The 22,354-nt window shown below is 39.8% G+C and overlaps 2 protein-coding genes across 5 annotated transcripts in view; both read left to right on the top strand.

Annotated features, from left to right (window-relative positions):
* Positions 1–22,354, top strand: part of LOC145442823 (uncharacterized) — a 213,666-nt gene that overhangs the window by 166,248 nt on the left and 25,064 nt on the right. The window contains exons 1-4 of one of the 3 annotated variants that reach the window (XM_080320837.1): positions 4,242–4,386; positions 8,674–8,732; positions 19,357–19,467; positions 19,782–19,917. In XM_080320837.1, the coding sequence (XP_080176963.1) occupies positions 4,314–4,386; positions 8,674–8,732; positions 19,357–19,467; positions 19,782–19,917 (379 nt within the window). In that variant the 5' untranslated portion in view covers positions 4,242–4,313. Of the gene's footprint in view, positions 1–4,241; positions 4,387–8,673; positions 8,733–19,356; positions 19,468–19,781; positions 19,918–22,354 lie in introns of those variants that run through there. The other 2 variants (XM_080320839.1, XM_080320838.1) reach the window with 2 other exon arrangements.
* LOC145442899 (uncharacterized) lies at positions 9,955–15,544 on the top strand. Of its 2 annotated transcripts, XM_080320938.1 has the most exons (7): positions 9,957–10,359; positions 11,568–11,671; positions 11,757–11,855; positions 11,917–11,991; positions 12,213–12,491; positions 14,006–14,113; positions 15,186–15,544. In XM_080320938.1, the coding sequence occupies exons 1-6, from the start codon at positions 10,290–10,292 to the stop codon at positions 14,054–14,056; spliced, it is 678 nt and encodes a 225-aa protein (XP_080177064.1). In that variant the 5' UTR covers positions 9,957–10,289; the 3' UTR covers positions 14,057–14,113; positions 15,186–15,544. The 2 variants fall into 2 exon arrangements, with proteins under 2 accessions (XP_080177065.1, XP_080177064.1); XM_080320939.1 differs by lacking the exon at positions 11,757–11,855 and having other exon boundaries at positions 9,955–10,359.

Raw genomic sequence — 22,354 nt, 5'->3', positions numbered from 1 at the left:
CTATATTATATGACTTGAAGATGAAAAAATTTGCGAATCGCAATGGTTAGATCAACGCATCTGACGAATTCTGTCGACATCGCTATTTGTCACCACTGCTTTCGTTGCACTCGTCTGATATCAGATATGCCGCCGTACGAACAGAAGACAATGGTACATAGTAGCAATGCATTGTACAAAATCATCCAGTGATGAAGAGGTAATAGATCCTCCGCAATCAAAGTACTCAAGACTTTTCAATTATACAAACAAACAATCGAAGCAAAGTTCAATTAGAGCCAATGAAATGACTCAGATGGTCTAGTAGGCTATAGCCTACTTGGAAGAGACTGATAAGCTCATGTGTAGATTTAAAGGCGATGATTCTTTGCATTTTTGGGCGACTAGAATGGATGAGTATCCAATGCTCTTCAGTGTGGTTAAAAAATGCTTTTCAATTCCTGCATCTAATGCACCAGTGGTATGTGTATCCAGTGGATGCGAATTTATTCTAAGGCCATGCCGCTTTAACATATCTGAGGTCACTGAGGATATCCTTTCCACTTTAGTATTTTTGAAGTGTAACTCATTGATTTGATCTGCTGTCTGTGAAAACACACAATAACCTCCGTCCATTTGACGTTTTGTTAGGTAGGCCTATGTGCATTGTGCACGTGAGTAATAATGAATGGCTAATGTTGTGTGATGCTTGTACAATAGGGCTGATCAAAAATAAATTCTTTTTTATTCTACTGGGTGGCTACTTGATAAAATTGTTATGTTCCATAAAAAGAACACTGAATCTGGCTTAATTTTAAAGAGTAGAATCAATGATATGAGAGGAGAAAATTTTGGATTTGAAAATAAATGGAGTATTTTTAGTGAGAAATTCTTTCATATAATATAATTACATACTAGTAGTTAGTCGACTATTTTTTCATATCCAAAATATTCCACTTTAATAATTTCGCTTCTTCTAGTTGGAATTGAGCCAAATTTGCTATGAATCATATTTTTACACAATCTAACAATACCATGAGGTAGCCGGTAAAATTCGAAAGTCTCTATTTGTAATTAATCCAAAAAAAATCTTTTAGCATTGCTTTCTACTGGTTGGAATTGAGCCAAATTTAAGTTCTTTTAGGAGATCTAACACTTTTAAGAAGTATAGCCTCCTTTTTGAAATTTTGTCCTCATTTTCGAGAATTTTTGGTAAATGTAGGGCAAATTCGACAAAGATACAGTAAATCAGCACTAAAGTAACGCTCCCGCGACTATTTCGGAAGCTGAGCAGGAAAGTTGACCTTTTTTTGGTCAACCATCAGATAACGTGAAAGCAAAACTGTACTTCTACATAAACATGCATCTGTTGATTCTCTACCAGCTGATATCTAGACGTGAATTCGTTGGTTCTCTGTAGACGTGAATTCGTTAATTCTCTATAAGCTATTTGTGAGCGGTCGTCGATGTGCTCGTAATAAAAACTGAATGCTTGTATTTGTGATGTATCAGACTGACAAGACAGATATTTGATTTAACGTTCTAAGATTAGTAAAGTTATCATATTGGCGGCCTGTCTCGTCTATCTGTAGCATAGGTAAATGAGGCCAGGAACTGTCCTTTATCTGCCTAAATAAACATGTGCCAAGACTATGTTAGGGACAAAATAAGCGTGTTTGGCAAGCAAGGAATTCGATATCACCCAAGCAGGATTCAAGACATAAGTTGAACATGACTTCAATACTGTGACTTGGACTCGGACTCGAGTCATAACACTATGACTCGGACTTGACCCTTTAAACCAGTGGTTCTTAACCTTGCCCCCAGCGCCCCCCAGGGGGCGCTGGCGATTTTGAAGGGGGGCGGAAACGCTCAGGGGGCGATATGGGGGGCGCTGGGCTCAGGGGGGCGGTATGGGGGGCGCTGGAGAAAAATGGCTTCGCAGTAGATGATGTGGTGATAGGACATATCCTTAATGAGTATTTAGAGCAAATTAACACCGAAAACTTCGTTACATATAGCCTTCAAAATACATATTGGTTTAATTGTCCATCGGCGCCTAAATGACTGACACCGAATGTTCCTGTCTTGGCAATCTGAACCCCAGAAGACGAATTCCATCTGGCAGGGAAAAATTATATGTCAGTGAAGAAATACCAATCTGAAATCGTGTGCGTCTTTTGGTTTAGTACGATTGGGCGACAGGGATATTCCTGTTGGGCGATATCCCCGCTGAGCGATTCTATATTTTTTGATATTGCAGACAGGGGGTCACGAAATAACATCATGCAACGAAGTCATACCAACGCGTTCGCCCGCCCGAATATGTTTAATTATTAGTGACGGGCCCTACAGTTTCCAAGAAACCTCACAATGTTCGCTTCAAGTTTTGATGAGTCTGCGCACACTCAACAACTCACTGCGCTGACCCCTGTACAACAGTGCGTATCGACTAAAAAAAGGCAATAACTTCGGATTTGTTGTGCGCAACGTAGATTTTCTGTGCGCAGAGACCGTGTCAGCACTGCGCACGTGCGCAGCTTAGAGGGAACATTGCACCTCACTCAGCTCTATCGGTAAATGTGTTTACTAGAGCAGAGAGAGGATAAAAATTAATCTCAATTTACATGCAATTCCCGATGATATTGACCAATTCAATCATTATTTAGTGAAATTTTTCGCTCTTCGCGCGACTAGGCGAGACTAGCTGCCTCAGTAAATGGACACCCAATGTAGAGGACAGCCTAATGGGGGTCTGGGAGTGAAGTCCCCCGGAAGCTTGGTTTATCACCCGATGGGGGCCCAGGACCAACGTTTTTTGTTTGGGGGGGGGGGGTGGCTGACGAAGTGCTGTTACGGCTCTGGTAACGAATAATTGTACCTGCGGGCACGCCCGAATATGTTTAATTATTATTCACGAGCCCTTCATTTGCCTATACAACAGCTCACTCAGTTTATCGCGACTTATGTATGTAATTACCACCTATTCATTCATGCATTATAGAAAATTTTGGTACCTAGGGCGACCAGGCCACACAAACTTTGCTGACCATCGCAATCACGATAGGGGGTTCGTGGGGGCGAAGCCCTCAGAAGTTCGGTTTATCACGCTATGGGTGCGCAAGGCAATCGTTTTTAGGGGGTTGACGAAGTGCTGTTACGGCCCTCCCTCTTACTCATTGTCTTTATTACATTCCTTACATTATGAATTTGGGGGGGGGGCGCTGGAGCTCGATAATTTTTGAAAGGGGGCGCTGGAGGAAAAAAGGTTAAGAACCACTGCTTTAAACGGTGACTTGGACTCGGACTCGACTCGGTGATGAATTGAAAATGACTCGACTCGACTCGAGTCAAAACCCCGAAAGTAAGATTGACTCGTGACTCGGAACCATGTGACTTGGTTACAACCCTGGACCTCACTGACACTCAGCTTATCATTTAGTCCATCGGTTCTTAACCTGGGGCCATAGACCCATTGGGGGTACGAGGCACCGAGGTAGGTGGTACGAGGTGTGAAATTATATTATATTTAATTACCTAAATTATTTTCTCAAATCACCCTTTTCGCGATTTGCTTCCAACATGATTGTTGCTTTCAATTTTGGTTTGCCATCCCTTTCGACAAAACAATAGCAGACTAACCAAACCTTTTTCGCATTTGAGATATTGGCGGGTTGAGGCTTGGCTGCATTGCCAAAGCGATCGGCAGTGATAAAACGTTGGACCGTAAAACACGTGCTGTGTTTAATTATCTCGAATCGTTGAAATATCTCCTCTCCTTGAAATCCATAGATGTTGCGTTCAAAACCCGATGGGGCCAAGACCAGCGTTTAGAGACGTTTAGTGCAACTAGCTCAATGCGTTTAATCTGAAATTACCAATCTCTAATCTGTGAATGTCTAATGACAATAGCACATGAACCTGAATGCTCATGCGATAAAAAGCATCACGGTTGCTATGATTCGTAAAGTCCTGACGCAAATAACTATAGTTTGTTCGAACATTGGAATAACGACACATCTGGACACGCTGCAGCTATGTTTATGGTATTTCTGTGAATACTCGACTATACTGTTTATGATATCCATGTACTAAATCTTGGAGGGTCACCTTCCTAGCGGAAGTGAATGTAGCGATACAGCTCGTTCTGATGCACTGCAGGATATATTATCTGGAGGAATGAATGTCTCAATCATTTCTCAGGACGGACGTCACGTTTTTACGTAGAGCGGATATAGTCCTAAATCGCAATTTCCCTACTCTATGAGTCAACCTTGTACACGGATGCCTTACATAATCCATGAAAACATTCCAGTAGCGACTCGGCAACAGAGATGCTGAATGTTTTAGTGTGTACGGTCTGTATTACAATAATTAGTGTGTTGGTGTTTGCATGTGAAACGAATGGTAAGTGTGTACTATGGAATCTATATTATGTAGACCTTTACGATATAAGTTTGAAATAATTCTGGTTCGAATACTGCGGTTTTCAACCGGTGTTTCGTGGAACCCCATGAGTTCCACGAGCGAGTCTCAGAGTGTTGCCTGCTGGGGGTCAGAACACACACTGAACGCATGTATAAGTTTTGTAATGACGAGTTCGTCTTGGTCATCATTGGTTGCATGCAATTAGGCATCACATTTAGTTGAATTGTGACTGCTGTGGTGGAACGCAGGGGCGTTTAGGGTTCGGATTCGAGACCCCGTCAATCAGAAAAGCCAATTTCAACTCCAATATTCATGCGTTCATTTACAATTCAGCTGTTGCGTTTCATCAAACAACAACAGCCAAACAAAATGTACCTGTTCGTGAATGGTAAGGCACTCATGATATTTAATCCCTACACTATACGTCACAAATGATTGAGAGTTTCTTTGGGGTGAAGGTGGTTAAACAAAAATGTTTATGTGTAACTAAATTCACTTTAGACCCTCAAAACATTAAATCCCTGTTACAGATTCCATAACTTGAGCAAATGGGAGTTGATCGAGTGTGAGGAAAGCTTCGATTTTACATAGGAAATTGTAAACAAATTCACGTAGTGGATATAATGGGTTATCACAGAGAAATAGTTAGCCATCGTCCGTCCCGCTGTCGCCCAGTCACATCATATATGTGCATTAAGTAGGTTACTACTACCATACTTGCTGTGCATTCGTTGTCAGCATAGTTATCACATCGAGTGCTATGGTATTGAATGGTATATGCCAGTGCTTCCCATCGTGAGCGATTTGGCGGTCTAGGGGGCGAAAATAACGAAGGGGTAGATGGAGGGGGGCGAAAATAACGAAGAGGGCAATGGCGCGTTAAAACGGTTATATTGGAGTCAAGTCGAAGAAATGACCTTGTTTCAGTCAACTCACGAAAATTTAGCTGTAAAAGTGTAATTTCTAGGTCTAGACGAAAAGTTGACCTTTGTTTTAGTCAACTCACGAAAATTTAGCTGCAAAAGTGTAATTATGAGGTCCAGACGAAAAGTGGACCTTTTTTTAGTCAACCCCCCAGCCCCCCCCACGTTCGACGATGTTCACCGCTACTTATCATCTAAATTGACAATCTGTTTGGTGAGTCGGCTTTTCGCGAGAGATTTCTATAATTCATGACTGAGTCGGTCAATATGATCCGGAATTGCATACATATTGCTATAATTTTTATCCTCTCTCTGCTCACCTAATCTGGTTTACCGTTAGAGCTGAGTGAGGTGTGTTTGAAAAGGTGTAGGACCCCTCGATAATAATTAAACATCTCCGGGGTATACCCGTTGGCAGGAACGAAACGGCACTTCGTCAGCCCCCCCCCCCACCTCCCCCCCCCAAAAAAGACTAGAGTCTTGGGCTCACATTGGGTGATATACCGACCCCCCATCACGTTGTTCGCCTTTGCCACGAAATTATAGACGTACCGTTAAGTGAGCGAGCGCAAATATTTTCGATCATACATGATAACATCGGTCAATAAGATCGAGAATTGCATATATATTGCTATCAATTTCTCGTCCTCTCTGCTCACATAATCAGATTTGCCAGTACAGATGAGTGAAGTGTCTTGAAACTGTAGAGCCCGTAAATAGTAATTAAACAACTACGGGCGGGCGGACCCGTTGGTATGACTTCGTTACATAATGTTATTTCGTGACCTCCTGTCTGCTTTAGCAAAAAATATAGAATCGCCCAAACATACTAAACGAAAAGATAACACAATTTCAAATTGGTATTTCTTCACTGGCATATAATTTTTTCCTGCGGGAAGGTATTTGTCTTGTGAGATTCAGATTGTCAAGACAGGAACATTCGGTGCCAGTCATTTGGGCGATTATGGACAATTTAACCTATAGGTATTTTGTATATATAACGAAGTTTTCGGTCAGCATAAGGACCGTCCTTTTCGGTCAAGATTTTCTCGCTGCCGATCGTTCTGGCACACTTCTTGGAGTCGCATGTTACATGGCCTAAGCTTGATATGTTCTGGAGCATCGTAGCGCGGTAATGGGCGACGCTGATATGCCCATTTTTATAAATATTGCGTATTTTTTCTTGTGGGACGAGTACCCAATAATTAGGAAATTCGGTAACTTGAAATTGAAAAAAAAAATTTGAAAAAGTTGCATAAATTCGAACAAAAACAGTATAATTTATGCTAATTCACGAAATAATTTAGCCCAAACCCCAATTGTGGGGTTTGGGATGCGGCAGTTACGGCCCTGATCAGGATGATACGATTTTAACGTCACATAAGTGTTATTTATTTAGGAATTACGTTGCAAACACCTGATCTATTTAACATGATAAAAAAAGTGTTAATATGCGAAAATATATTCAGTCAGGTGTATAAGAACTAAAGTTTTTGATTTCTTGACAATTTTGACAAAATTTCGTAACCGACGTCAACATGCTCAAACCTATTTTTTCCAGTACACAAATATTAGGTATGGGCCCTCCCGTTTTAGGCATAATGTTCCGTTCCTGTCAATAAACGTGACTTTCGTCAATTCCTACCATGTCTCTCATCCTGTTTGAAATGGAGTATACCATGCAATGACTCGAGGGTACTAACTCGATACCAATACTGCTATATATTGCCCAAGGTGGCTGTTTGATCGATCACAATGTTGCTTTGACTTTTTCTTTTAATAAGATATACTACTTTCAACAGAATCGATGTCAAAGTCATTTCAAATATATGTCAATACTAGGCTTACCATACGTCCTCTTTTAAGAGGATTTGTCCTCTTTTTTGACTTATTTGAAAGTGTCCTCGGAGGACGCCCTTTTGTCCTCTTTTTTGAGATTTTGTCCTCTTTTTTGAAAATTTAGGTCATATTTAGAGGAAATCGCGAGTGATATGCCGCAAATTAGCGCTGAAGTGTTTCAGCTCTGAGCGAAAAAAAGACCTTTTTTTTTTTTTTTTTTTTAGTCATCCACCTGGCAATGTGGAGTGAAAAACGTGTTTTTGAGCTCTGAGCGGAAGTGATGACCTTTTTTTTTTTTTTTTTTTTCATGAAGCGGGTGAAATTTACCTGTTTTTGAGAATTCTTCTCCAGTTTTGCTTGTCTGAAATTTCTGAAAAAGTGTCCTCTTTTTTCATTTCCGAAATATGGTAAGCCTAGTCAATACATAATAATTACATCCTATTATAGAGATCAAGATGTATAAATAAGCACTACTTCCAGTTCACACATACTAATTAAAAAGTTTTCGGCATTGGTGTATGATAATATTTTTCATCGTAAATACTATTCTTTTCTAATCCCATATTATCTGCTAACTTCCGTTGCACATTTTGGAACTAGGCCAAATTTGTTAACCCTTTTAGAACAACCCTTCTGCTTATTCATTAGTTTGATTTGAATACACATTCTCATCCAGGGGTAGCCAACCTGCGGCCGCAGAAGGAAATTTGTGCGGCCGTCGACATGCATATTGAATTTACGAATTTACTCTTGAATTTCTTAGAGACTTTAATCAATCATGCAATTTTCTTCGCATTGCGCGCGATTCAATGCGACTTCATTTTCTGCGCCCTTTATAATCTGATCCCCACAGTACAGATGTGGAGAGAAAAGGAAAATGATGCGCCCTATGTAGAGATACCAACTTAGAATCGTGTGCTCCTCACGAAAGAAATTTGTGTCTGGTACGTCCGTGCGATTCCAATACTATTCCACTATACCGACAATCCTGATGAGAGGTAAAGAAATAACAGCATGCAACAAATTGACCAATGAAAATTGGTCTAACCGAACATCCATCATCATTTATGACTTGCCCTAAACTTTCGAAAACAACGCCTCTATCAACTCTGTCGGTGAATCTGACCGCATGAGCTGAGAAAGGATGAATGTTTGATAGAAATATGTGAAACCACTAATATTAATGACGAAATTCATACGTGAATATGAAAGAATTCTCGACCACAATAAATCCCTGATCATATTCATAGCATGAACACTCCCAATTTCGGTCCGTAGATAAATAGACTATAGCCCGGAGTTGACTGGAAATGGACATTGGAAACTGGACACTGGACAGTTTAACATCGGTATTTCGGGTCTACTTAGTTCATTACAAGTGTTACGACTATACCCTGGAATGCAGCCGTAGGTTATATGAGTAATCGGAATGCGTCCGTGAATAGCATAAGCAATGACCATGCCTGTTCTATTGTCGCCTATATAGGCCTACTCAATATTTCAGGGCAATTCTGCATGCGGAAATTCGTCAACGGGAAGTGGCATAAAATTGGAAACTGTGATGTTAGTATAAAAGCCAAACGCTCTGGGATACAGCATAAACCTATATCTAAAATCCCGGTCGATATAGAAGATTCTTAGATTTGATATATGGTCACTCATGATATTCATGGTCACATAGCCGTTTATCTTATTCTATTTTGCAGTAGACCTACAGCGTTGACTGCTGGAACTGATTCTCTTATCTTCATGACCCGGGCATTTGTGTATTAGAATATTTTCACCGTAATGTCATTGCGAATGAATGCAAATCCGGTCAAATGAAGTGTCTTTCGTTATTTCGACGATCCGTCTAATGATTGCCGTCATTTTCTGAGGTCCGCATGTCTTGTTCTGGGGCGCGACTGTCAAATTGAAAAATCGCTTAGGTACAGCTCCTTCGCGGAAAAAAGTTTTTAAAAACGAATCTCGTTCTCCTATCATGGGTCATACATAATTTAGGTAATACGCGGATTATTGTATCGTCAGTTGTAGGTCCAAGACCAGGCTGAGGTGGGTGTCTGATCTTAAAGGCTACTCAAACTTGTCTCGACGCCTTCCTATCTTTTCATTGTATCGCAGTCTTGTGATGTTTTGAAACGATGAAAATATTAATAAACCTGATTGACTGATAGACTGACCAGTGGCTCGTAACCGTAATTCCATGAAACACTAGGGATTTTCTGGTCGATTCTCGGTAGTTCCTTAGAGGTCAGTAACTGCACTCAATGCATGCAAATGATTTGCCATGATGGGCATGAGGGCGATTTTTTACCTAATAAACGGAAGATTTTGACCTAAAAAATCGAAATTTGGACACAACTTAATTTTGACCAAATTTTGACCTCATGTATGTAAATAAGGCGTTTTCACACATAATTTTAGAATTGTTCTACTTATCTTCATTTCTGGTTTGAACTGTCTGTCGCTACGAAGTAGTTTGGCATGAAAAAACTTTTTGAGTTAAAAACTGTCAAATTTTTACATGAATAAACATTTATTCTAACGAAATCTGGACCTATGAAAAATTCCAGTATTTACATAACGCATTATGGTGGAAATAATTAAATTTTTGTAGTAAAATGAAAGATAGTTTCCTACATTCTCGGGTAGAAATAGTCTGTCCTTGCTAAGTAGCTGACCAAGAATGAAGAAATAACGTTATAGCAGCAGTTGTTGGGTGGTAACACTGAAGTTGTGCGTACGCTACTGGTGACAAACCGTGTTGCTTCATTTTGACGATGCTGTCTACACTCTAAATTCCAAGCGTTAGATTAAAACACGAAATGACTTTTTTCCCTCTCTCGAGTTACGTGATATTGAAGTAAACACCGTTCAAGCGAGAGAGCGAGGTCTGTTTTCGCGGGAGTGACACATATCGTGCTCATTCCTCATTTTCCTCTTATCTCCTAACATAAACTCACAAACGAAATGCGGTATCACGCGCTCGATGGTGTGTCAGGCGCGGGAATTCAGAAAGCGTTGATCGCATATTCTGTCGCATTTATCACGAGTGTCGAGTTGCGAGTCTTCCGTGCCAAGTGCCGAGTCGAGTGCGAGTATTATTAGTGATCGTTCGTGATGGATTACGAATTAGCTGAATTCTTATTGGGAGACGGCATAGAACAAAGACATGTCGACGTATTGAAAGGTAAGTGTTAATAATATCCATTACCTGAATTAAAGCTATATTAAGACAGGTCATCTTTACTACCGATATGCCAAAGTGCTGTCTTCCATTTCAACAACTCGACTGTTATTCGTTAACATGCAGTAACGCATTTTGTTTCATTGTAAGCTTTCAGATGCAGATATAATACAGCACGACAACATAGCAGCACATGACCCCGTTTTTTGTAGCAATCGGCAGAATGCAAAATTGTACAGTAAAAACTGGCTTAAGTTCCTGGCAAAAACAATGTAGTATGGTATGATAATCGTTTACATTAGAAGATAACATCATGAAAAAATAACTAATATTGATTTTATGTAATATAGAGCCTGCGCCGGCAGACGAAGTTCAGCGGCGCCTTATCGAGTCGGTTATTCTGACTCAAGCCGCTTTACTGTTGCGACTAAAAACTATTCATAAACTGAGTGATTCTGGGCTTACTGATGTTTTGTCATCCAATGTCAACTTGTTGAGTAGCATTTCTGCAGATAATTACACTCATTCATCCCCAGATGCACTGTACTTGTTGCAAACAAAGGAAGCAAAACAACTTTTTATAAGGAACATTTTGGTCTTATTGAACCTGAAAGTGTCGAATTTGGGAAACGGTTTCAAAATATTTTAACTCGAGATGGTTATATGCTCCAGACTGCTTCTGCATACGACTACTTTGTACCTTTTATGTAGCAGTTGGAAGCACTGTTAAATGCCACTTCTGAATCTCCCATTTCGAAGCCAACTCCGTTTCACGGGTGTCATACCATGACAGACTGCTTACATGGAGATTATCTCAAAAGTCATCCTGAGATAGCCAGTCACCCTGACTGCCTGCTATTCTCCATTTATTTTGATGTATTTGAAATAGTTAATCCAATCGGATCCCACCGTAAAAACACAAAATATTGGCATAGTATTACTGGTCGCTTTAATGTTCTGTATTTTGAGTCTGAATTCAATGCATTTGCCGTAGAAAGTGGTCATGTTGTTGAGTTTTGTAAAGTTTCCGACTTCACCTATCTGTGGCCACAAATTAGTCACAAAATCGGTGACATTCAGTATATTATAGCCGAGTGTGTTGATCAGGTGTGGTGTCTTTAAAGGTAGTCCTGCTAAAGCTAGTAGAGTATATTTGCTCAACATGCCATACGTTTGGAAGTGAAATGTATATTTGTATTTTGTTTTCTCAGAAAATGAAGTATGTAGCATGGTTTTCGGCTTGCTGGCTGATGAGGATTTCGTTAAAATGGATTTTAAAGTTGGCTTGATGCGCCGTTTGATTGCCCTGAGAGATGTGAGTACGTTGTTTCCGCATTCATAGCTATGTATTTCCCATCGTGGAAAGGGGGCGATCTGCATCATCTAATCTTGTCTTGCAGAAGTGGTTGAGGTCGATCAAACACAGTGGGACCGATTTAGTGCCGCATGTACCTGCTTGGAATAATGATTTCGAAAATCCAGTGACATCTACTCCTGATGTGCGTAGAACTTATTAAAGGCAATATTTCATGCACTGTTACATGGAACTATATTTTACAGAAAATTGAGCCCATGAAGATGCAAGTAGATTCTATTACGGAGGACTCACCACCTGCATCAAATACTGACGTTTTGGTATGAACATTTACATTACTATAATCTACCAATCAGTGTTGGGATGAAGTCACTACCTTCGAGTCACAAGTCATTTTGAGTCATTGTACATTTTGACTCGAGTCAAATCAAGTCAATCGATTCTCGAATGTGACTCGTGTCAAGTCACCCGATTTTTGGACCTCGAGTCAACCCAACACGGCTACCAATACGCATAAATTGAGTATGATATTTCATTTTAGGACAGAGATGTTCAAACGATTCCAGACGATAGTCTGCTGGGAATTGCTCCTGCCCAAAAGAGATTTACATTACCGAAATTCAGTGCCCGTGTTGCATCCGCATTGCAACATCAAAAGGCTGGACAAGGACATTTACTAAATGCTGTGGTGGAAGAATGCGCATACCACATCCGAGCACACGGTGATATGACGTCCAAAAAAGCATATACCGAATTTTCCAGGCATCTTTGCGAAAAGTATCCATGCCTGCAATATGGGGAAGTTGGGTGCCATCACTGGGTAAGTGTTCATTGCATGTTTTTCGGCCTATGATCATGCAACGACTTTCTCAATTTTCAGTCATTACATATATCAATACCGGGATTACGCTACACCGCTCAAATGCTCTGATATCAGATATATCTTTGGTAGATTTTAAAATATACTACATAATATTGTGGCACATCAAAGGTCCATTAGCTGCAATAATATAACCCGACTGTTTTACGATGTCATGATGCATCCTCTCGCATGATATCTATAACTCATTAATTTAAAAAAATTATGCCCGGCACAAAAACAATTTTATTCAAATATTTGAAAATGTGATTTTTTCCCATGTCAAGCGTGATTAATACAGTAGTAAATTACATTTCCACGATGTCTTTGGAATGCCTGTCTGCAAGGTCCCGTCAAATAAGATCTACTTTGAACTTATACATTGAATATCCCTATTATTGATACTGCGGCCCGCGGCATCATCAAAAACTAGGAATTGGCCCGCGAGCACATTTGAGTTTAAGACCACTGCTCTATAGGGCATGGGTGTCAAACTCAACTGGTTTCTCGGGCCAGATCAAACCTTCAGATTGCTCGCGGGCTACACCAGATGAATGATTTTTATACGTAGCCGCGAAATTCATGTCATTGTTTTCACGTGCCAGTGGTTCCCAACTTTTCTCGGTGTCAGGGCCAAATTGGCATTGTTCCGATCGATCGACGGCATTGGCCGCGAGCTATAGGACTATATCAGGGTTGTAACCAAGTCACAAGGCTCTGAGTCACAAGTCAATCCCACTTTTATAGTTCAGACTCGAGTCAAGTCCGAGTCGAAGTCATCGACCAGAGGGTCGTGTCCGAGTCATGGTATTATGACTCGAGTCCAAGTCATTGTGTTGACTGCTCAGTTTCCAGTTAAAGTCTTGTCGAACCCACTTTTTATAACTCTGTTTAGTGATATCGAATGGTTCGCATTTGGTTCACGTAGGGTCTCATTTTCAAGTACCAGTTCCAATAGACAAAATACCAATGGGGTGGTTACTTTACTATTCTTCGAAATTTCAATGAAATGTCCGTCTTGCCATCTGAGTCTCGAGTCATATGACTTCGTTCGGGTTATACCCAACGACTCTAGTCCAAGTCGAGTCGATACACAGATTGGCTTGAGTCGAGTCGATTTATTTACGTATTTTGAGAAAATGACTTGAGTCAAGTCGAGTCATCAGAAAATCGACCCGAGTCATTACAACCCTGACTATATGCTGCTTTTGCCGGTTAAGCAGTACCAATCTTGTCGTATTCAACAGTGAGTCCCGTGTTGCACAACTATCCGTAGATTACTTATCAATACATATATCTATCTATAGCTACTGCTCGTTCAACTGGAACGTTAGCGCACATTGCACTGACACAGCAATGACGTAACGTTAGCAGTCTACTCTACAACATTCCTGAAATCCTAATTTAAAACTCCAGATCCCGAGCCAAGCAAGAGTATTTTATAAATATAAATTTTGTTTAAATAATTTTTCCAGGGAGAAGTTGAAAGCAAAGAAGTCAAAAGTCTGCTATTTCTTAAGAAATAATTGACTGACTTGCGATTAAGATCAAAGTCAACGTTGCTGGCTATCGACGCAAAACAGGTATAATTCTATATAGGTCACAGGTGACCAAACAGTTACCTACTATGTGTAGCGACCGCATGTATTCTGCGAGAAGGTTTTGTGTGCATGGCCAGCGAGGTATAATTAGTGATAACATCAGGTGAAATAGTAAGGCTAACCAAAATTTGATCAGCCTGAATGCCGAAATTTGTTAATGATTAAATCATCAGTTCTGACGTCTTGGTGTACCCAGGGCCAGCCTCATTTACCGCAGATCTTGGTATATTCATGATCATGAAGTAGGATACTTCGTAGCAGATTTATTTTAACTTGAAATTTTTATTAGCAGTTCGCATGATTTATTGTCCCTCGATTTATTGCATTCAGTCTTTCAGCCCCCTACTTCTCGTTAGCACAACACCGCGCTCACTTGCATGGACATGGGTATGGTTACCACAAAAGAAGTAGCTTTAATAAAGAGGTTTAGACACAAGAAGTATTATGAACATAAACTTGTGGGAAAGCCCTCAGAGGCCATTTTCTAGGCGTCTCAGTCTTGGCATCAGTGGTCCAAGTATATAGTCATCGTCAGCCTGTCAAGTTTCAGGGTGCATTTTTGCGACTATAACATGCTAGGCATGGATGTGTTTGCAAGAAAATTTGTTCTGAACCCCAACAAAACCTCTGATAAGCAATATCAGCAATCTATTGGAAAATTGACGATTAAAATGAGTTTGCACAGTAGAATATTTCATCCCAGACAGCCATAAGTAAGTTTTAATAATTATGGAGTAAAACTGCTTTGTGAATTCTCTTTGCAAAAAAATGATGATAAATTATTATAAATTTTACAAATTTGGAGGATTCGCAAAACCCTGGATTTGCTTTGTGGATCCTGGTTGTGAGCCACTGTTATATAGAAATGATTGAAACTACTTCGATACAAACGTTATTCTGAGCGTGCCCTTTTGAGCTTTGTGGATTGAAGTCGGAGCTAAGAGTGTTCTTTTTTATTCTTGCTCAGCAGTCCCTTGAACAGTCGTGCTTCGATAATGGTGGTCATCATTTGATATGCTGACTATATGATTTATATGCATTTGTATTATTTCAGGCGCATGATGCTGAAGTTGCATGCTTGAAATTGGATCCACCACACTTACTGATCGTCCGCCACGAGTCGGGCGTACATCAAGGATGGGCATTGGTTGACAATACCTCTATATCATGCACAAAAGGGCAAGGAATCCTAGGCATGGTCATTGACCTCATGTCTTGTTACTATGTCTGGGACCTTGGATACCCTAAAACGTTTATGGTCCTTGGATTTCTACAAAAGATGATGCTTGAAAATTACTTCGTGATATGGCAAAAAAGGGGGCGCCTGTTGCCTGACATTTGAGCGTGGGACAGTATTTACGGTGCATGCAGCATAATAACCGTATTTTGCAATAAAATTCGTTATCATTTCAAGCTCTGTGTCGTTTTTCAGCATGCCAGCGCAGCTATTTTCATTTCTAGCTCTGCGTTGGTATTTAACGCATGAGCGTTTTTCACAAGTAGAACCTCAGATAATCTTCACGACGAAATCTCTGATGCCTGCAACGCAAAAGGATGTGCTACCTGCGACAAATCAAAGCAATATAATATATGAATACACGTGCCGATGTGACAGTCGGTATGTAGGTCGCACGTCTCAGCGCTTGCAGCAAAGAATTCGCCAGCATGTCCCACGGCAAATTAGAATAAATAATGTTTCTCCAACTCCTTCATCGCAGTCTGTTGACACACTGCGTGATTATGATCAAGTTACTGCTTGTAATTCGGCTATTGGACAGCATCTCTTATCCCATCCAGAATGTGCTGATCATTACAACGACAGTCAATTTTCTATACTTGCTCGTGGCCGTTCTCTTTTTCATTTAAAGGTCCTGGAATCTACGATCATAAAGCTACGAAAGCCGATTCTCTGTCGCCAGAAGGAACGCCTCTACACTCTTGGAATATTTCATTAATGTTATGTGTTGTGTTTTCGGTTATTTATAACCGAATATGTACTCGTAACGTTTGTTTTGTACCGTTACTACCGTATCTAGCCCGTCTACTGTTTGTTTGTTTTTGTTATTATTACGTCATACAGACAAAATAGTTCTTACATTTCGAATTTGATTCACCCCATCACTAACGTTCGCTACTGATGAGAGTTAGTCGAAAAGCTTTTAGCGAATAAATTAACAATATGAAGTTATTGTTTCGCGTTATTCTAAAACGTAAAAGTGGGAGACGCAATATGAGACACAATCGGACAGTTAAAAGGGGCTCACTTTTGGCGTTTAATTTTCCGTCTCATAAACGCTTTTGAAATTTAGAGTGTAGATCAAAATTTTCATCATGCGCTTCTTGACATAAGAACCGATGCCAACGCAGTCTTGCTTCAGTTAGGATATTGCGGTACATTGAGCACAGCACCATGTCAACTTATGTGTTTCATTTGGCCGTTTATGATTCACAATGAGCATACAATGGGCCGCTAACAACGATAGGACCATAAAGTAGGCTACGAGCTGTAAAATATGAAATGATACGTTCGACGACAGTGCAAACATCAACGATATTAACGAAAAGTAGGTTGCAAAAATTTTTGACTTTGTAAACAATTTTGACAATTTTTTGACCTAACGCTACAATTTTGACAAAAGTTACACTCATTTTGACATGTCAAAAAATTGCCCTACTGAAGATGCACCCATCTTATGGCCATCATTGGTTACCGATATATCGATCAGTTTTCGATTAGTGTCCGTTGTGGTACGTCGTGTGCAGTGGCGTACGTAAAGGGAGTTGGGGATCGATATCGAAACACCCTCCTTCGGAAATGTCAATTCTGTCAGATATATTTGTATGGTCGTTTATAATTAAGCAATTGGTGTATGACGCTGATGCGTTTAGACCGAACAACGCGATGACACCTTCGAAGGTGATTCCAAGGGAGTCTCGAATTATCCAACTGGGTGGGAACAGCTGACGTCACACTGTTTTGCAAAAAATTTTCATTATAATGTATTCGTTCTTAGGAAAATTATATTTTCATGGCTTTATTTTTTTAACAATCTGTTGCTGCGCAGTTTGTTTTGTGTACCAACGATCTATAGCAGTGGTTCCAAACTTTCTCAGACGTCGGAGCCACGTTTCAAACTTCAGAGTACGTATGGAGCCCCATGAAAACACTGGAGTAGGCTACTTATGACGAAAACTTTAAAAGTAGCTAGCCTACCCCTGGATCTGACCATCCAGCTAATTCAAAAGCATGCGCATAAACTTTTATAGATCTGTATCGGTTATTTCGGCATTGATAGACGCATATTGGCGAGTGCTATACATTGAAATGAACTGAAAATGCATATCATTATACAACATATACTACTATGTCGTTATGTGTATGGCTATTCAGTCTTCATACAATCTAGCAGTTGATGCTCAAGCTTGCTGGGGATTGCTGAGTAATATTTGACTTATTGCAGTTTATATCTTCACTATGAGGCGCTGTTTTGATGTTAGTAAAACTATGTCGAAATTTGCTCTTCACAGAGACGATATATAAAGGTCTATGACCAACAGAACTCGAGATGTATCCTTGTCTGACATGTATTGTTCCATACGTTTGACGCTAGTATTCAAGAATTCTATTTTCCTGTTTTCAAAAGCGGCCTTGGACGGATTTACACATAACTAATATCCTTCATTTTATCATTTAATATACAGAAATTGACTAAAACTATTCATAGAAACAAACAACAGCTCACGTCTAATATATTTTGTGGCATATTCAGAGGTAACTCAGAGCCGCAAGAAGGCTGCCTTTGAGCCGCGTGCGACTCTGAGAGCTGCGGTTGGGAATCACTGCTCTATAGTAGCCTATGTATTGGATTTGTAGTAAAATGTCGACTACGGTAGGTTTTTGACTTTATGAGTCGGGTTTCCGCGATGTCTTTGTAGATTACCGTAAGGCAGGGGTGGTCAAACTTTTGAGCTCGCGGGCCGCATTCAACATCTGAATCCATTCGCGGGCCGCACTATATAAAATTGGGATTATATAGTATTGGTATTTGATTATATAGTGAAGACATGGAGATGCTTATTTAAAACAAATCAAGCATTACTTTGATGATATCGCAGATGGGGCAGAAACAATGGCGAGATTTCATAGGCTGGTCGACCTCAATTACCAATTTTTCAAAACTATAGAGATGAAAGTCGGTGGTCCCGATTCCTAGAAGAGGATTGAAATTTAAAGATTGGTAATTCCACTTTTGGTTCAGTTCCAGGACACACAATGCTGACAGCATCATAACCATGTTAGCTTCAAACACACTTCTACTGTGTGCAGATCAAATATAAATACCGTACCCTAATTCTACGCATACAGAGATCGAATCTACCTAAGACACGCGTGAATCGTTTTTTACTAGCACATCACTGAAATAAATAAAACTGGAGTGGTCAATCTGAAATCGCACTCGTGATGCGAATTATGTCAATCTCGTTTAGGATTTCTGTGATGTTTAGCAGTTGAAACCTTTCAAACTGCGTGGGCTTTAATATCGGGCTGCAGTGTCAGACATTAAACATAAAAAACAATATAGAAAGTATTTACTTTAAAACAGTGGTTCTCAAACTTCTTAAGACACGGCCCCCTTATGATGGTGAAAGATTTTGAGTCTCCCTTATCGTCATAACACAAAACGCAACCAGGATGCTAGCAAACCCAATGGGTAGTTTGATGGCATGGAAGGTTACGACTGTGGATGAGTGATTTTTAAAAATGAAATTCAGACTAAATACAGAGCGACAATGCTGAATCGGATGTCAATCGCGCGATGCGCGAAAAAAAAATTCAGTTGATCTCAACTACGCGCCCCCTTCAGATGCTTCCACGCCCTCAAGGGGGGCGCGCCCCCAGTTTGAGAACCACTTCCTAAAATTATCATGGTGAAATATACTAAGAAAAAGTTTAATCAAGTCCCTGCATTAATTCGATGTTTAGTAGGCTACGCATTTCAGCAATATTTGTAAAAAGTTTCTTTAGACTCTCGCGCGCCGCACAGAACGGTGTTGCGGGCCGCATGCGGCCCGCGGGCCGTAGTTTGCCCACCCCTGCCGTAAGGGTTCCGCGATTCAGTAAAGGTTAACAATCACTGGCCCAGATATAGAAACCAACCCTAATATATATTCTTGTTTTCTCATTATATGCTTTTATCACACCAACCATTTTCGGGTTTGAATAGGAAATTCTTCCGCGTGTTGGACCTAAATCATGCCGCGACATTCTACATGAGGGCGAAGCAAGATCAGGAGTTTACAAAATCCAACCGACCCAAGACAGAACTCCTTTTAAGGTGATTATCTATGTATGGATATATCGATTCACGGCAGATGGTTTTCCACATAGCCTATACTGCATGGAATTTCTTTTCGTAAACCTATCACACCTGAACCAACATTGTTCACTGATTTGTATCCTTAGTAATTGAACTGACGCGTGTCTATTTGTCTCCATATATGAAATTATCTTCCATAGATTAAATTATAACTTCGAGACTGCTCACGCTTGGTATCAGAGTCTGTCCTTTCTTCACTAAATTTGTAATCACAAAGGTGCCGCTATCGCATTCACGACTTATCTATGTGTTTTCGTGGTGATGCATGCAAGGTATATTGCGACTTGGAATCAGCAGGCGGTGGATGGACTCTTGTTGCCAGTGTTCACGAAAACAACATGCAAGGCCGGTGCAGCCACGGTGACAAGTGGTCTAGCGAAAAAGGCAGTACCAACAAATCAAGCAAAGGTGCAATCGTGAAATTCATATTTCTATATCATTGATTGGACAGTGCGTGACTTGTGAACTAGAATATTCAAAACGTAGTCCACGCATCCGTAACTTGGTATAGGCTAGTGGTTCTCACCCAGAGTTCCAAAGAACTACAGGGGTTCCGCGGTGTTTTAAACGAAGGCCTTATTAAAAAAATTGTGTTGTTTTTCAAATTGTATAATTATGCCATAATTGTGTATGACTTTCCAAAAAACATGCTGTATGAGAATACGGACGATTACCCCCCGATATAACCGACGTATACGATATGGGATGGTCGGAGCCGCCGAAATAGTCGGTCAACAACTATAATACGTACATATAGATCATTGGTACGGAATGACTGCTGTGATCATGATGACCGACGACCGTAAAAATTCTGCATGACGATATAGTCCAGTAAAGACATTTTTATCGGTATATGATGTTGGAAGCCAACTTCGTCAAAGGAACTATATTCACCCTATATTTGCAAATGTCGATGTAAAGCTGCTATGACGCCTCAATTGAATATATGCAACAGACATCAGGGCAAAAAAAATGAAAGACATGTTTTAAACAAGCTTGTAATGAACTGATTCTTGTTTTAAATGCAACCCTTGTATTAGGGTAACGTTTCATATGTGTAGTTAAATATGCAATGCGGTAGATTACATTGGTTAACACCAATTTTTAGGCAGACAAAGTAACTTAAGAGTGGTTTCAGGGATTCTGAAGGGCACTGATTCCGAATATGACCTTGTTTTTTTTCAAATTGTCTCTTGTTTTGGAATAACCCATGGGGCTATTTTGACCAAAATATCCCATTTTCGTTGTAATGGGTAGATAGAAAATCGGCTAAGTCGTACTATAAAGTTCAGAAATTCAATGTACTTGGTATTTGTACACACAGAAGACTCTTTTAAATCAACATACATCAACAGCACTATATTTAGGGGTATTAGATGTGTCATAGTTATAGACTTTCACGGATACTCAAACTTAGGCTTACCATATTTTGGAAATCTGAAAAGAGGACACTTTTTCAGAAACTTCAGACTTGCAAAACCGGAGAAGAATTCTCAAAAAACCGGTGAATTTTTCCCACTTTGCCAGGTGGAAGACTAAAAAAAAAGGTCTTCTTTTCGCTCAGAGCTAAAATCACCGTTTTTCACTCCGAAATGCCCGCCGGAGCGTCTCTTCTGTGCTAATTTGCGGCATATCGCTCGCAATTTGCTCTAAATCTGACCTAAATTTTCAAAAAAGAGGACAAAATCTCAAAAATGATGACAAAAGGGCGTCCTCCGAGGACACTTTCAAAAAAGTCATAAAAGAGGACAAATCAAAAAAGAGGACGTATGGTAAGCCTACTCAAACTCAAACGTGGCAATAATTCAATCAGTTTTACGTCCACCACCTATTGTAAATTTGAAATAATCAGTTTGAATATAATATATTATTAATTAATTTTAAAGCACAAATGTTTTTGTACTATTTTCGCCTGTAAGCAATTTGATGCAGTTTCTCGCAAGTTTCTAGCAATGCTATGCCAGAATATGCTCATCTCATCTGCCCTGATGTCTTTATTTTGTTGTTTTGATGTCTCGGTGAAAAATCTTCCCTTGCTAATCAACAAGAGAATCAGGAAATATTTCAAGATGACTGAACAGGAAGTGAATTTTATGTTCCAAGTTTTTTTCCATATTCCAAGTTTTCCATATGCAGATACAAATTTTCGGACTAACTGTTTGTAATCGGGTGCTTTGTGATCATCTAAAAAGTTTTATTTAACGTACTACATCTTAGGAGAAATTCCACCCAATGAACTCCGTCCTAATATTAAATTGGAATCTTTCATCCGTATTCGAATCTGTAATCTATCAAGGATACCAGGTTTAAGCCTCTCGTTTGATAGGGATACTAGGTATACCCACTTTGTTGACTCAGCGTAAAATTATCCATGTACAAGTCAATAGAAATGGGACGCAAATTAGTATTGTAGGTAAGCTTCTCGAGGACCAATTTTATAGGTTTATGCTCCTCTTTAATCTTGGTAGGATGACCAATTGACAAATTGGAATATGTTTTTCCGTTTTGCAAAAGTACAATTTTCAGGCTTGACAAACTGCGTTTTTGACAAACAAATATTTCGTATCAGGTCTTGTTAATATTGATAGAATGACTGAGAACTACATGAGGGTTCTTCATGGTCTATGCGAAGTATAAAATGAGAAAAAACTGCTATTCTCTACATATCAACTGAAATATTCCAGGGTAAATACAGTAATTTTGGGCTTCTTTAGGGGTATAAGTATCTTCGAACAAGAGGCAATCTGGCAAAAGTAATGTGATATTCGTAATCAGCATCCTCGAAAACCCTAGAAATGGCTCTCAGATGTTCTGCCATTTTTTTTTCATTTTGTGATACAATGTT

Source organism: Botryllus schlosseri, chromosome 7, assembly GCF_051294905.1.
Source record: "Botryllus schlosseri isolate E-star chromosome 7, Bs_hap1, whole genome shotgun sequence".
NCBI classification, from domain to species: Eukaryota; Metazoa; Chordata; class Ascidiacea; order Stolidobranchia; family Styelidae; genus Botryllus; species Botryllus schlosseri.
This window is presented reverse-complemented; position numbering and strand designations above follow the sequence as displayed.

Excerpts from the sequence above, each read along its gene's own strand:
- LOC145442899 (XM_080320938.1), top strand. The coding sequence starts at position 10,290 with ATGGATTACGAATTAGCTGAATTCTTATTGGGAGACGGCATAGAACAA. Across the intron at positions 10,360-11,567 it reads ACATGTCGACGTATTGAAAG|AAAATGAAGTATGTAGCATG; the intron begins GTAAGTGTTAAT and ends TTGTTTTCTCAG. Across the intron at positions 11,992-12,212 it reads CATCAAATACTGACGTTTTG|GACAGAGATGTTCAAACGAT; the intron begins GTATGAACATTT and ends ATTTCATTTTAG.